We start from the raw sequence: 16652 nt of genomic DNA, 5'->3' as shown, positions 1-16652 counted from the left end.
GGCTGCCCGCCCAGCCCTGCTGCCCGCTGAACACTGGCCGCCCCTGGGGCTGAACGCTGGCCACCCCCGGGGCTGCCCGCCCAGCCCCGCTGCCGGAGCCCCGCTGCCCGCTGAACACTGGCCACCCCCGGGGCTGCCTGCTGAACACTGGCCACCCCCGGGGCTGCCCGCTGAACACTGGCCGTCCCCGAGGCTGCCCGCCCAGCCCCACTGCCGGAGCCCCGCTGCCCGCTGAATGCTGGCTGCCCCCAGGGCTGCCCGCCCAGAACCCGCTGCCCTCTACAGCGGGGCTCCGACGGACAATCCTGGGCAACAATCCTTTTCTCCTCCATGTCACAGTTCCCAATTCCTTCTCAACCAACCCGACGCAGTCTAGTCTTTTCACCAAATGGGAGCTTTATGCAAGCTTTCGTTATTGTGTTGCGTGTTATGCGCCAACAGCAGAACAGTTATCCAAATAACAAAGAACACTTGCGTTACAGTGTGTGTATTCACACACACACATGTGGCGCTCGCACGGTCCTAGCTCATTGTCTCATTGGCGGGCCAAATTCTCTGGGCGGGCCAAGCAGAGAAAGGGGAGGTAACATGGCCCCATAAGACGTCATATGGGGCCGGAAGCCAAATCGAAGCGTTTCAGCGATCCTTTTTTCAAAGACAGAGCAAGATAGCTATTTCTCGGTTTACACCTATTTACACCAATTTTTAGCTACTGGGTGACCATAGGGAGGCTAGGAGAACTCAACTTAATGTTAGAAAACCTCATAAAGTGAAATTTTCATGCTATGGGACCTTTAAACGTTGCCAAGGTAACATTCTCGTGTTCTCTTGAGGAGTGTGCTGTCCCAATCCCATTTTTACCTATCTGAGCCCATGTGGCCTCATACACTCACTCACTTAAGTTAATTAGCACCTGAGATCAATTACGTCCGTGAGTCCTTAAGCCCAACACACACTGCCGGCGCAGCACAGTGGCAAAAAGAACGCTCCCTTTATTTCCGACGTACTAGCCCACACCGGCGGTGCCTTGACGCATGCAAGCGCACCGCCCCGCTAAGCTTCACACCACTGTTCTATTGCCTAGTGTCGCCGCGCCTGAAAAAGTGCTTTTTTAAAGCTATTTTGTACATCCTGGCTTGATACAAGGCCCTGTACATATGGAGAGGATCATGGGCATCAGGGCCATGTATGTAGTCATAAAACAACTTGTATAAAGTAATGGTAGCCTATACCGACTGTTTGTTGATCTGCTGCTTTCAAAACATATCCGCAACGGTGCTGCAGTGCGACGCTTCCTATTGGTGCTAGGGGCGGCATTTGACGCGCAGAAGCTGCGCTTCGCTGGCGGTGTGTGGCCAGCTCGAGTCCTTAGTCCTCAGGGCTCACTTTGTGATTGGCCCAAGGTGTTCAGTGTTTCTGAACAAAGGAAAGGGGTGTGGTCACAGGTGTGGCTTCAATAGTCTGTGGCAGGGCAGGGATTGATTATGGGAAAATTAATGGGCAAATTAAGGGGTCTGTGAGGTGTGGAGGGAAACTCTTTCAAACAAAGCTTGGGTTTCAAAGTAAAAGTGAAAAGCAATTGGGAAGACTTCATATACACCAATATTCACCTCATTTGATCCTTTGTCATTTGATTTATCATATTCAGCCAGCAGCCATTTCTCAAATATGTAATTTCAAAGTGACACACAAACACCTTGGTCCTAATCTTGATTGGAGATGAGCCATGAGTTTCTTATCCAGCAATCTTGAAACTGAAACAGCCTCATTTACAATCACTGATTGAAATCATCATCAGCACTCAGTCTCAGACATAAGACATGAGACACAGAGTTGTTCTGCCGTTCCGGTTTCTGATGGTCTCTCTCTCCCTCTCCCTTTCTCCCTCTCTCTCTCTCTCGCCTTTTATATAAATTGAGTGATGTGAGTTTAACCCAGACACTCAACCTCTACCGTCTGTCATGGAGGTATACTTATTAAAGGCACCGTGTTTTTGCAGTGCTCTGTGCTATGTGGGGGTGGAGTGCAGCATCGCCTCATCAAGTGCGTCGACACAAAGGCAGAGATAGAGGACGAAATGGACAAGGCACAGTGTGAGCTTCAGCCCATGCCCCAAAGCACCAAGAAGTGTAACTTGCACGAGTGTGAGAGTGCCCCCTCTGGTAGGTGACGTGCCCTACACATGTAAATGCATTTGTATGACACTCACAAGGTTTTTTTTCTTACATTTGAAGGCGCAGGGATTATTTCGTTGGACAGAATGCCAATGCGACTTTTTAGAAAATAGTTAAGTATTTCCTACTGCCTTTATGTATTTCTTGCTTTTGTAATTGCAATTTGATTAAGATGTTTGTAGTGTGTTGCATCAGATAGATGTTCTAACTGGAGTTTGATGTGTAAAGTGAATGTAGCGTAGTTGTCTTGATGATGTGCAAGATGACGTAGACTCAAAGAATGTTATTTCCCACCTTTCAAAACGTGCCTGAGGAGCTTCAGATTCAGATAAAGATGACTTATTGATCCTGGTGGAAATTATTTGTTACAGTTGCTCAGCTAGAGCCAGAAACCTTGCTGAGCATTCAAGAACTCCCTAATCACCATAGAAACCGTGGTTAATTATCTTTGTTTGACGAACAAACAGCACTGCCTTCAAGTCTTTTTTGTGTTGATCCAGCACAGTTGAATACGCTTGCACAAACGATTCTTTCATAGTCCTCACAGACATGGCCATTATATCTGTTAACAAAGAACCAGCTATCTGCCTTACTGCAATATGAATGAAATGGATGACATTTCTGTCTGGGCTGGGAAGAGTAATCTATTCAGAAGAATGAAGAACATTATGAAAGTGATGTTCTAGCTAAAAAATAAAATGTTGTTGATTTAATGCTGAATATCACTCTGTTAACCAAGGGAAATCCCATGATAATAGATACTAATATAACTTTCTTTCCATTTATTCATGAAACTCTGTAACAAAAGTGTTAACCATAAAAGTTTGGAGCCTGCGTAACGGAAAAAGGCCGGATACAACCGATATAGATCGGGTGTGTGTAAAACCCTTTGTCTATGAGTATTTCTTACTCATAGACTCATACTTACTTGAATTGATTGTATTACATTTTGGATCAAAACACTCACTCAATTCCTATTGATAAATTTGTGGAAGCTTCCAGTTTTGATAAATTTCAATTAAGGCTCTTACCCTCAGCGACTGTCACTCTGCAGCCTAAAAACAAAAGTATTCATTTGCATAAATAGTAAAACTATCCACTTCGTCCCGTGGGGTGAACCTGCACACGACTCGTATATCCAGATTTGTAACAGGGGTCAACCCTACTCTGTCTGTCAAACTGACAAATAACGAAATGCATACCGGTGTGTGTGTGTGTGTGTGTGTGTGTGTGTGTGTGTGTGTGTGTGTGTGTGTGTGTGTGTGTGTGTGTGTGTGTGTGTGTGTGTGTGTGTGTGTGTGTGTGTGTGTGTGACAAACCATGCTATGGTCTGGTGGGTCAAATACGATTACTCTATTCCCCCCTTAGGAAATAGAGTGCTTTGACAGCCTGAGCAGTATATTTTCTTTATTGTTGGAGCATGGAAAGCTGGCTTATGGGATCATTGGAGCATAGTGCTCTTTACCTCTTTCAACTGAAGGTTAATTTGACCCAGGTTGTGTTGTTTAGGTGACCCTATGGAAACATATGTCACAATGGAAAAGGCCATCAAAAAACATCCATCAAAAATGTCATGCTCTTTACCATCTCCCATTCAGGAGGAGGATTTAGAAGACGAATGTAGACCTTCTTTATATTTGTATGTACAGGGCAAGACCATTCAATTAGTTCTCAAACTACTCTGCAAAGAAAAATAAACAAACCAGACTTCTGCATTTTACCTGTGTGTTTTCACAGCTAGAAATTAACAAGAAGTAGCCATTAAAGCACTTTCCAAACATTAGAAAACTGTACATAGAGGCAGGCAGATTTTTATTTTTAAGGGGGGTCTTAAGCCAGGGGTAGCCTAGAATGACCGGTGAGAGGGGGGAAGAAATCACGAGAAGTGAGATGGACTCGTGGTGATTACCCGAAACGAGCAGGTTGACAGGAACGGTACAACGCTCCACCCGAGTGAGTGACCTCCCGTCTAGGGCCTAGGTCTCAATTGGGGAATCCAGGGGAACGGTGTCAATCCTCAGCTGGTGAACCACCTCCCGGTCGATAAAACTTTCATCTGCACCAGAGTCAAGGAGGATGGTGAGTAGGGGACGGGAAACCGAGGGATCAAGGGAGCGACTCGCCAGGATCCCTCGGGTTACTGGCAAGCCTGTTCTTTTCCCGGGCGAGAAGGACATCCAGACAGGAAATGGCCCGTTTGACCACAGTAGAGGCAGGCTCGGGAGAGAATCCGGCACTCCCTCTCCTCAGAGGAGAGGCACGTGCGTCCGATCTGCATGGGCTCGGACTCAGAAGAGAGTGTCCGCTCATGACGAGGTGGAAAGGAAACCGAAGAAGTTGGGCGAGGTGCTGCACGTGGCGATCACCCCAGACCGAGATGATAAACCTGTGATCGTAAACCCTCCGCATTTCCTCGGTGAAGGCGGAATACTCGGAACAAACCGCGGAACCGCTCTCCCAAACCACCGTTGCCCAGGCGAGAGCCTCACCACACAACGCTCCGATCAGGTAAGCGATCCGGGCTTTGTCGGTGGGGTAGGTCTGGGGCTGCAGCTCGAACACCAGGGAGCACTGGAGAAGGAACGATCGACAGGATCCCAGGTCTCCATCATAGCATTCGGGGGCTGGAATGAACGGCTCCCGGGGGGAGGCCGAAAGGCTAGGGACTGGGGCTGGTGGTTCCGGGGTGATGGGGGGCTGGGAGTGGATAGTTGGGGACAACTCACGGAGGGAGGAAGTTATCTCCTGCAGAGCCTGGTCGTGTTGAGCCTGTGGAGCCGGCGGAAAGCCTCTGTGTCAGCTGGGTCCATGGGATTTATTGGGACAAAGTGGTAACGACAAGCCGGGCTAGGCAAGCGGTAGTCAGGCAGGCGAGGATTCGGTAACGGGCAGGCAGTCAGGCAGGCAAGGGTCCGGCGACAGGTGGGTGGTCAGGCAGGCGAGGGTCCGGTAACGGGCAGGCAGTCAGGCAGGCAAGGGTTCGGTGACAGGCGGTTGGCCAGGCAGACGAGGGTTCAGTAACGGGCAGGCAGGCCGGCAGGTAGGCAAGGACTCGGTGACAGGCGGGTAGTCAGGCAGGCAGTGGTTCGGCGATAGGTAGGCGTGTGAAGGACCGAGAACTGGAGGAGAGGAAAAAGGGTTACGAGGAGGGCAGGGAAACGGAGCAAGTCTCAGAGTATGCTGGTAGGACCGATACGAACTTGGGAGTTGTAAACGACAAACTGGCGCCGGCTGATTGGAGATCCCCGGCTGAAGTAGGGAATGGAGATTGCAGATTGCAGACAGGTGTGTCCGGAGAATGAGGAACAGTGGTGACAAGCGGCCACTAGATGGGGGTGTTGGACCGTGTAGCAGGACGTGGCATAACACCTGAAGGGGCTTATTTAAGATAATGACCGGCGACGTTCCATACATTATTCCGCTTATTACACCGTTACTTGCCAAAATGAAAAAGTAACTTCACATGCTGTGTCTTTCTAAAATTACCATTCGTAGTGTTGATCAGCAGAGAAATAGTCCGCCCAAGACGTTGACGTCACTTAGCAACCGAATCCGCTGGGGTTGATAAGTTACCGGACTACTTGTGGAGTGATACGAAATACGTGAAAAAATCCACGTCATTATATGCTTAGCAACGGCCATTATTGAAAAATAATTCACCACCGGAAGTCGGTAAGGCTCATGCAAGTGAACGGAGCGTTCCACAGCATTGAGAAGAGTCGTGTAATAAATATATATAATCGATATAATATATGTCACAGCCATTCAAATGAGGCTATTGATTTTCTGTTTACAAAGGTATCTGACTTTATTATTTAGGAAAATATTAATTTTGAAATGAAAGCTAAATTTTGAGTAGTTTATTTAGCATATTATATAATACTGTTTATGCTGAGACTGCTTTGCTTTTTGCTTCCTGCGTGCGGGATTTGCGCACCGCCCAGGTATTAAAAGGCGGGTGTGTGTTTGTCAGGTTAAAACTAAATGTCAAGGGACAAGTCAAAGTCGCGAGTTTTTGAAATTATTGGCTGACCTCGCCTGCTGTACCCACGGCCCAAACAAAGAACAGCTGAGACAATATCTGTATTATCATCTTCATATAATACTGTATATATGAATTGTGAATGAATTGTGATTAATTGCGATTGAAGCATTGGGAGTAACACACGCCTCTGCTCTGTGGTGTTGCTCAGGACTGACTGAGATGCTCTGAGGCTGGCCTTTTATATGTCCACGTTACCATGACCCATGGGAAACGCTTGAGCTACTCAAATTCGGCTGTCTTCGCTGACACTGTGGTTCAATCTTAATGTCATCATACTCTAATACGATGGCTACACAACAGCATTGCGAGGGCTTCACGTAGTCGTGTTGCCTTCCTAAGACACTCGGGCAGCTTCTTGTTTCCTTCGATTACTTTGTGCGATGATCGCACGAAGTAAAGACGAAGATGACACGATTTGACAAGATGCCCTCATGATGGCCTTATTAAGGGCAAAATGGACACACGAATTCAACACGAAAATGAACCTTCGCAAGGTCCTTCGACAATTTTTTGGCTACCATAGATTTTGCCACTGCTCACGAAGTTGCTGCCAGAGCCAAAGAAACTCCACCAGCAGTCATACAATGGCTTAAGATGCCCTCACGAATGGCCTGATGTTTTTACGATCAGAGCCGAATTTGAACATTTCCTTTATCGTGTGTCCATCTGGTGTCAATTTCGGGACAGTGTGACGCCAGCATAAGTTATGTACTTCCATTATTATTGCTATTAATTTCTTTTTAAAGGGATACATTTTCCGCATTCATTCTTGGTGTTCATATGAATGTGACTTATTTTGTTCCAGCTTGTTTCTTTAATTTAAAACCGAAAGTGAGATTCTGTCTCTCACCTTCTGTATGGCGGAAGTGTCAATGTTACAATCTGTTAAAAAAAATGAGTATTTTAGGTTGAAATTAAACCATTTTTAATTTATATCGAAATGGTCATATAAATGACATGAAATGGTCATATAAATCCTTTTCCCAGAGGCATCTACTACCCGTGCCCTGGTAGATAAAAGGAGCAGACCCATAATCTTACTTCTATAATAGCAGGCCTGTCAGACAAGTTACTCTGACAAGTTGGTCAATGTGGCTGTGCCAAGCAGCCTGCAGCTCACACACAAACATACAGCACGTGCGAACGCACACATACAACACACGCATGCACATACAGGCCGCATACACACACGCACAAACACGTGCGCGCTGATGCAGACGTTTCAAGTCAAAGGCAGCGCAGGACACTGCATACGCAAACACCGCACACACATGCACACACGCACGCACACACATGCAATCGAAAGATTGCATGCAATCGAAAGATTGCATGTGCAACAGCAAGATTGATCCCGCATCCCGCAATGTCTTGCGATATTGATATACCTCCCTCGCCCCTTCCGTCTGTTTTTGTTTTTTTCTCTCCCAGAGACAATTTCTCACGTCGACAACCAATAGCAGGTCGTTCATTTTGTCATATAAAAACCATTTGATTCTAGTGATGGCTCAGTTCGAACAAATGACTTTAACATGAACGAACCGACCTGACCCATTTCAGTTCGTCTCATTCGTATCGTTCGTTCTCCGAGACTCCCAGCTCCACCCACTAGTCGCTGACTCGCGAGTCGCCGTTCATTCACTGACTGTGTTCAGCAGTGAAGACTCGAGGACTGAGAAGTCATGAGAGCCAGACGGGCAACAACATCCCGATTCCGAACATGAAGCGCTCCTCAGCTAAAAGGAACTTAGTTAATGTTGTGTTGATTGATGACCGTTTGCACCATTGCACGATCGTGATTCGTTTGAGAATGAGAACGAGGAAGGAGCTGAGTCTGACCGACTCAGCTTAGAACTGTGCATTCGTGATTCGTTTGAATGAGAACGAGGGAGGAGCTGAGTCTGACCGACTCAGAGTCTGACCGACTCAGTGACTGAGAACCATGATTCACCACTACCGGAAACGCGACTGAATGAACGAATCAACGATTCGAACAACTCTTCTTGGCGAACTGAGCGACGCAAACTGATTCATTCAAATGAATCATGAAATCCACCACTATTAGATTCAAACATTGTGCCGACCGGAATTTCAACACACACGTCACGTGATCTTAAAGAGACAGCGTCCCTATAACACAGAACGAAAACATATCAATAACACAGTATGGTGAATTATGTATATAGAGTCCACCACAAGAGTACACTTTGTTGCTCAAACTTCATATTACTCTCTTCCTTGAGCCTCCCGAAATGTCGATATTGATATCCCCCCCTCCCGACTGTTTTAGTTGTTTTATTTTTCTAATGTTTTGTGTGTATGCTATGTGTACTGTATGTGCTGCCTGTCTTGGCCAGGTCACTTGAAGAGATGTTTAAACTCAATGACGTATTCTTCTGGTAAAAAAATAAATAAAATAAACATCTTAGACCCCGTCCACACTGAACCGATTTTTTTGTGAAAACGCATAAATCTTGTGCGTTTAGGCCGACCATCCAGACCCACTTTTCTCAAACCAGGTCCCAGGGAGGATAAGATAAAAATTGACCTATGCGTTTTCGTGTTAGGATTCGTGTGGACGCCTGAAACGCAAACAAGGACGTCATCGCAGCCCCACCAGCTGGGGGATGTTAGAGTTGCGTTGAAATCTTTTTTTTCTTTTTAATTTGTATTATTTTTGTAGCTTTAAATACAGCCCATGGTAAATTCAATTACTAACTGTACATTAAAAAGTATTTCTGCTCAATCTTAAAGGTTTAACAACTGCTTTCTCCTCTTTGACTGTATGTTTGTATACAGTGCGCAGGCTTGATGCGCTCCACTTTTTTTGTGGAGAACCAGTGCCACACATTGGCCTTGAATATGTACTACAGTGTTTCTACAGCTCGATGAGTTTTCGCAATGAGTCCATCCTTACAGAGATATTCCTGAAACGCTTCAAAGGAAAACGGAGGGGAAAAGATTGTTTTTGCCTGTGTGGACGGGGCCTTAAACTCTCACGTCAGGTAGCCAATGTACAATCCGCAATCTTGCAGTCACACACCCCCTTCTCCCTCTCCCCCACACATGCCTGTGCTTTATTTTATTATAGTTAGGTAGGTTGCTGCCTTACCCGTTGATACACTTAGTTTATTTCACTAAGGTGCTTCTGTAAATGAACAAAATTTTCAGCTGTTTGTTATTATTATTTTAAACTAACCAATAGTAGTTGCCATGCATTTTTTAAATGTCAATGCACTTTGAGCCCTGAATAACAGTAAAAGCTATTGAATAATTGATTTGCATCCATAGTATACTATGGATGCAACCATATGTAACCTATAAATTGACTAATAAAAACAGTTTTACCCACTCCAAAGTACACCCGATGCAAACCAATTATAATTCCCAACTATCGATGTAAATGTCTGTGTTGATAGAATAATATTAGAAATAAAACTATCCTTGTATCGCAATGATCACATTACATTTTGGGGGACTACTTTCTCAGCAGCGGCGGAATTTCACTTTGCTCCGGTGTAGCAACCAATTCACTACAGCAAAAGGTAAACAGAGAAGCACACTCCAGGTAATATCAGTCCGCCGTAGCTTGCTTCCAACTACAGGGATTATAAACTAAATGCAATGCGATGCAAGGGTAAGTTTATTTAACACTATTCTATCAATACAGACATTTACACTGATAGTCAGGCATTATAATTGGTTTACCTCAGGAGTGGGTAAAACTGTTTTTATTGGCAGGCTAGCAGTTATCCTCGACTTGCGCTAGCCTAGCACCAGCGATTTCTGCAACTAGAAGGACTGAATGTGTTGAAAACGGTCTCCAATGATAAATAACACACTGGCTCACTTGGAAATGAGACCCGATGTCCAAAATCCTGAACTACCCCTTTATTAAATTTAAAAAAATCACATTAAATCGCAATTGCAATATTGGTCAAATTAATCGCAATTCGATTATTTCCCCAAATCGTTCAGCCCTACTTATAAGTATAAAATGATTATGCTTGCTTCATAACATAAGGAGACAATTATTATGCTTGCTTCATTACGTAATTAGTGAACCAAAATGTTATATGTTGTAACATAGGAAAAATGTTATTATATTATGCGCTCAGAAATTTGTTACATTATCGACTGGGGTTTCCACATTATAGCTATGGGTTTCATTTCAATTAGAGGTTGAGCGCACGCAATGCGCGTGTGGAAACTAGTGTCACGCCTTGACTCAGGGACAGGGACTCAGAAGCAAAACTCAGAAGACGGCAGTATGTTTTAACCAAAACGCTTTACTAGAAAAGGGTAACAAAAGATGCTCTCATGGAGGATACAAAACTATAACAAAAGGTGCTCACTAAGGAGGTTACAAAACACAATTAAATGCAGTAAGTATCTGGGCACAAAAAACTGGCAATTACTGACGCTTGACAATACCCATGGGATGCAAGACGAACTGACATTAGACAAAGGGAAACAAGGGCTATTTATACATGAGGGAGGGGAACACAGGTGAGATGAATCAGGGACCGGGGAGGCAATCACAGTGGAGGGAAGTCAAGTGCCTGAAAGGAGAGGGAAAAGGGAACTACAAAATAAGACAGGAAGTGAACGACAAGACTAGACGTGAATGATTCTAACTTGACATGAAAGTGCTCAACAGAATTAACAAACTTTGCGTGACATGACAACTAGTTAAAAAGTGGCATAATGCCGCTTTTCCACCGACAGTACCAGCTTGACTCGACTCGACTCGCCCCGCCTTTTTTGTGTTTCCATTGGCAAAAAAAGTACCTGGTACCTAGTAGCGGGTACTTTTTTTAGTACTAGTATTAGTGTTATAAGCGACACCTGTCTTTGTCCTCGGGTCTTGCTACAGAGCCTTGTTGGCTTCTGCCTATAGAGGTTATTCGCACGGTTGCATCCTTCGAAGGACGCATTTGAAGACCACATACGTCACTGCGGCGCGTCAAGTGCTGTCCCATTTCGAAGGGTCCTTCGAATGCGGCCGAGATATGCAGCCTTTGTTTCCCGGATTTGAAGGACGCATCGGATGCATCCTTCACGGCCCGACGTATCCCAACATTCATTGCGCGTTGGATATTTTTTCAGAAATGGCACGGAGAGAGCGGAAGCAGCAGCTGCAGCGAATACATATTTAATGACAAAACGATGTAAAAATTTTTTTAAATATAAAAGTAAGGTTGGGACCATTTAAAATATGTAACTTTATTGTCAAAGTTCAATGACATTAACGCTAGACATATAACGTTTAGCTAATTAACGTTAAGCCAACGTCCTCTCTTCCTCTTCACGTTAAATGCGGTGCGTTACTATGAATTGATTGAATAAACTGCGTAATCTGAATGCACCCCTGGCTCCACACACAAACTGCTAGTGAGGAGACTGGGTGGGTTAACAACGAGATAAGCGATTATGATTGGCTAAGGCAGAGTCATGTTTCAGGTAGCCAATCGGAGCCAGTGTTTTTACACACAAGCCAGGCCACGCGCACCACACACACACCAAACAGATTCGAAGAAGCAGCAGAGATGGCGAGTCCGGAGCAATCCGATGAAAAGTTGGCATTTTCAAGGTGGAGATATAAGCACTACTTCAAATTCATTGACATATAGCAACTTTTTTTTTTTTTACAGTAACGCAAATAGTACTTTCCCTGGTAACTAGTTACTTTTATTATAAAGTAACATGTGAACGCGCCCGCCCGTTTTTGGGGAAACTGTCGCCCCGTCAATCAAATCTTGTTGCAGGTTTTTGCTGCGACAAATTTCGCCCAATACGCGTCTCTACGTTCACTTTGCATTGAAACGTGCGGTGTGAACACACAGTTACTATAACTAACACTGCCTATCATCTACCTCACCAATACCTTTTAGGCTACCTTCCAATTCTAGACCTACAGCCACCTTCATATGGAAGCTGCGCTGACAACTAGGCTACTGCACACATTCCCTCTGCTAGGCAGCAGAGGGAATTTCAAGACGCACCTCTCTTATGCCGGTAAATTGATCTTCACTGTCTGATGGAAACCATCCATCGTAACGTTACTCACTGTGATAAAATAATGTATAGACTATGTGAGGCTATGTGAGCTAGCCATAAATCTCTCCTTCGCTGGCTCAAATCCTCAGTTTCTTTCCCTTCCCATTTTCTCACTGTAACCTAAGCCAAGCCTCTTTTTGGTTTCAGTGAAAGCGGATGGGCCATATAGCATTCCAACAACTATTATTAACATGAACATAACAGAGGAAGTAAGCCTCACAACAAAGGATGTTTCACACTGGCTATGCAGGTGCAGGGGGGGGGGGGTTACAATTTATGGTCTTATGTCTGTTGCAGTCGGTGTATGCAAGGAACTGACATTTTAATTAACTTTGTATTCTACATTTTAATTGAATGTGAGATGGGACCACGAAGGCTGTCGTTTTAAATCTTACCTACATTTTCTTTCAGAAGTGTCAGCGGGAAAAAAATTAGCAATTAAAGTTTTGTCGACAATTGACATTCACAAGGATAGTCAATCTTGTAGTTTGTGTGTGTGTTTGTGTAGTGTTTGTGAGTGTGGGTGTCTGTGAAAGACTTTTATAAACCTGTTCACAACTTTTTCTCTCTGCTCCTAAGGCTTTCCCATAATTTCCGCTTCTATAGTCACAACCCCAAGGGTGTGAGTCACATTTAAAAGTGGCCAGTGCATATGGTTGGTTTCCAAGCAACTGACAGACTGCTCCTCCTTGAGCACTGCAGAAAATAGAAATCTTGCTCCTAGGTGTATGGCAGAGCTGCTACTGCCTTCCTTGACATGTACACTGAGCAAGTGTAACAGGGTGTAATATCCCTTTAATTATAATTACACAAAATTGCCTTTTACAGTTGTATTACCTGAAGTTTAGCTTTCCAGCTGCCTTATGTGCCCCTTTCTATTTGATTTTGTTCTTTGATTTAGCTCCACCTTCTTCTGTACTCCCCCCCCCACATTTCCGCCCACAACCCCATAAGTTTCCTGTCCCCCCCTGCCCTCTTCCCTTTTGTTCTGATTCTCTTGGGAAGTGGTGTGTGCATTTATTTCCCCCCATTTTGTGATCAAATCTTAAACCATCTTATAGTTTACCATTCTTTATATTAATTATTTTGACTATACATTGTTTAATGGAAGTGTCATGTAAATATCAATGCATAGATTGCAGTGTTTTGGAACTGTTTTAGCACTTTATCCTTATTTACGATATGCTAGCATGCACCTGACCTTTGTGGAATGATGCTAATACCCCTCCCCCTCTGTGTGCTTTGTGTAGAAGTCGGGAGGATGGTTTAAGGGCACTTTCTCAAAGGAAGCTGTTGTTTTTATATTTATATTCAGGTATGTCTTTTATTTATTTGATTTCAAACATTTTTGTCATAAAGTTGTATGTACGTAGCCCTTTTGTTCTGATTCTCTTGGGAAGAGAAGTTGGGAGGATGGTTTAAGGGCACTTTCTCAAAGGAAGCTGTTGTTTTTATATTTATCTTCAGCGGCAAACAATAAATAGACGTCGGATTTCAGGGTCACGTCTCTGCTTAAAAAAACCCGCAGATTCAGCTGGTCACACAACAACCAAGGTTTCTTTTCCATTCATCCATTTGTCCATCTACAGAATATGTATTGATTATAATTGTTCTCAGTTATTGTTTTTTTGTTTCAGCAAGGAATATCACTTCAGACTCCAGTAACTAACAGGAAAACAAATTATGTTCACATCCCAACGGCAATCAATAAATCAACATTCATTCAAAAAAATAAAAAACACATTTGTGGCTGGCGCAGGCCTTTAATAAGGCCATCTAATCATTTATTTAGTCCCAATCAAATGATTGGATGACCTACTTGACTGTCTACCTACTTACCCAGCTACTGTGCCCATGGACTCATTGCGCATGACACAAGGCCTATTCGAAAAACTAGCAAGCTAGTCACGTGTTTTAGGGGAGTGGCTTTGGAAGCAGGTCTGAAAGGGGGGTGGGGATTTTTCGGGTTGGATACTTTCAAAATCTAGCTTACTGATGGTTTCTCCATGCTGGTTTCTCCAAATTGCCTAGGCCATGTGATTCAAAAATAATGAGCAGAATAATATTTGACACATATTTTATATGGAATCAAATTATTTATTCTTATTAGTCAAGTCAAGTCACTTTTATTTATATATCATATTTAAATACAATAGGAGTTGACCCAAAGAGCTTTACATGGCAAAAAGAAGAGCAAGTAAAATAGAGTAAACAAAATAAAAGCAGCACAAACAGAGATACAAGTAGCAGCAATGGGGAAAGGAGGGGGGTGTTAAAGGTTGTTAAAATCAATAGAGAAAAGGTTCCATTCCATAAATAAGGACCAGCAACCGAGAATGCCTGGTCAACTTTTGTTTTGAGACATGTACAGGTAAGGGCTGATTCGAAGACGACTGGGTCGACCTGGTGGTAGAGAGTGGGGAAAGCATTTCTGCAATATAGGGGGGTTCTAAACCATTTAGAGCTTTAAAAACAAAAAGTAAAGTCTTAAAATAAATTCTGAATTTGACTGGAAACCAATGCAGAGCCAGGACTGGTGGGATGTGCTCTCTCTTTTTGTACCAGTAAGCAATCTGGCTGCTGCATTGTGGACATCTGTAATTTATGAATGTTGGATTGAGTCAGACCAGTGTAAAAAATATTGTAGTAATCCAGTCTGGAGGTAAAAAAGCATGTATGACAATTTTCAGAGCATTCTGAGATAAAATAGAGATTGAGATTAGCTATGATTATGATTAGCTATGAGCTATAATTAGCTATTAGACTCAAAGTTGATAAAAAACACTTCTGACCACACTATTGATTTGTTTATTAAAATTTAGAGAGGTGTCCAGCAAGACAACAAGATTTCTGACCACAGAGTGCACATTGTTAGAGAGGGGACCAAGAGTACTGCTGAGGCTAGTGACAGAGGAAGGGGGTCCAAATATGATGACTTCAGTTTTACTGTCGTTAAGTTGAAAGAATTAAGAATTGTACAGAATTATATTACTCACTTTTAATTTCCATTGCTGTGTGCAGTTATCGTGATAGTGCAGCAGCTTTATCTTTGGCCAATATATTTTGTAATGCTTAATTGGATAATTACGCTGTTTCAGTGAAAATAAATCCTGATACTGTATATATTTGTGAAAAGTGTAGCTGAGAAGTGGATCAAGTGGTTCAAACTGTTGCACTGAAAAATAGTAGAAAGTTTTTGGTCTAACAAGTGTTCTAATGCTAATCCATCCCTACAAGAGGATAGATTGTAAATGTTTTATATGTAATGTAATCCAAGCAAGAGAATGGACAAGCAAAGTTCGAGAAGAACAGCCTGGTAAAACAATGTTTGGCTAATGAGGAGCAGTCCCACAGCCTAGCTCCAGTTTAACAACTCATACTATTTCTGATCCATGGCTGTTTTTAATTGTTCTTATTCTCTACCTCCCAACTAACAAAAAAAGAATCAAGTTTTATGTATACATTTATCCCCCCACGGAGCTCAAAGTAATAACAAATTGAACAAAAAGCCAGCTTAGTTGTTTAGTCAATCAACTAACTTATCTAACTACTCACAAAACAATACATGTGTGTTTATTTCTTATATATAATCAGTATTAATGTTTTATTTTTCTCATTTGTGAAACCAAATTCACTCATAGATTGTACTGTCAACCATACTAGTCTAATAGTAATAATTCAGTAATGCAGAAATAGCTCAACGTGAATAGAGCAGTTACCATAGTTGAATATGCATAAAGATGCTTTGATGCTTTTTCTGTTGGTGCATACAGGCTGTGTTCTCTGATATTTATGTGACAGGCTTGTTTTGGAAATCGCTGTGTAGTAGTCAAACTCAAAGTCAGCTTTATTGTCAATTCCAAAATATGTGCTAGACCAGGGGTGTGAAACTCAAATATACAGTGGGCCAAAATTGAAATCTTGGACAAAGTCGCGGGCCAATTACATTTCATTAATTGGGGACATTGCATTATAACAGGGTCCGCGGGCGGAATTGTTGACGGGGGGACGGAATTACGGGCTGGCGGAGTTGACGCGCCAGGGTTTACCCGCTAAGACGCGATATACCGGCGGGCCAGTTCTGATAGACATTGACACTGATAGACATCTGATTAGATATTATCTGGGGGGCCAAATTAAATTACACTGTGGGCCGGATTAGGCTCGCGGACCTTGACTTTGACAGCTATGTGCTAGACCAGTGGTTCTTAACCTTGTTGGAGGTACTGACCCCCACCAGTTTCATATGCGCATTCACCGAACCCTTCTTAATTGGAAAAATAAAATAAGATTTTTTCCAAATTCAAATTTTATTCAATATTTTACTGGTGCACAAAATGAACCATGCATCAACATCACTGTGTTCAAAGAACAAA

General features: G+C 43.3%; 1 protein-coding gene across 1 annotated transcript in view; it reads left to right on the top strand.

The window, feature by feature from the left end:
• The window catches only part of adamts7 (a disintegrin-like and metallopeptidase (reprolysin type) with thrombospondin type 1 motif, 7), a 115181-nt gene that overhangs the window by 91625 nt on the left and 6904 nt on the right, over positions 1-16652 (top strand). The window contains exon 23 of the mRNA XM_084476523.1: positions 2000-2162. Within this exon, the coding sequence (XP_084332649.1) occupies positions 2000-2162 (163 nt within the window). The remainder of the gene's footprint in view (positions 1-1999; positions 2163-16652) is intronic.

Source organism: Micromesistius poutassou, assembly GCF_964030765.1.
Source record: "Micromesistius poutassou genome assembly, chromosome: 12".
Taxonomy (NCBI): Eukaryota; Metazoa; Chordata; class Actinopteri; order Gadiformes; family Gadidae; genus Micromesistius; species Micromesistius poutassou.
This window is presented reverse-complemented; position numbering and strand designations above follow the sequence as displayed.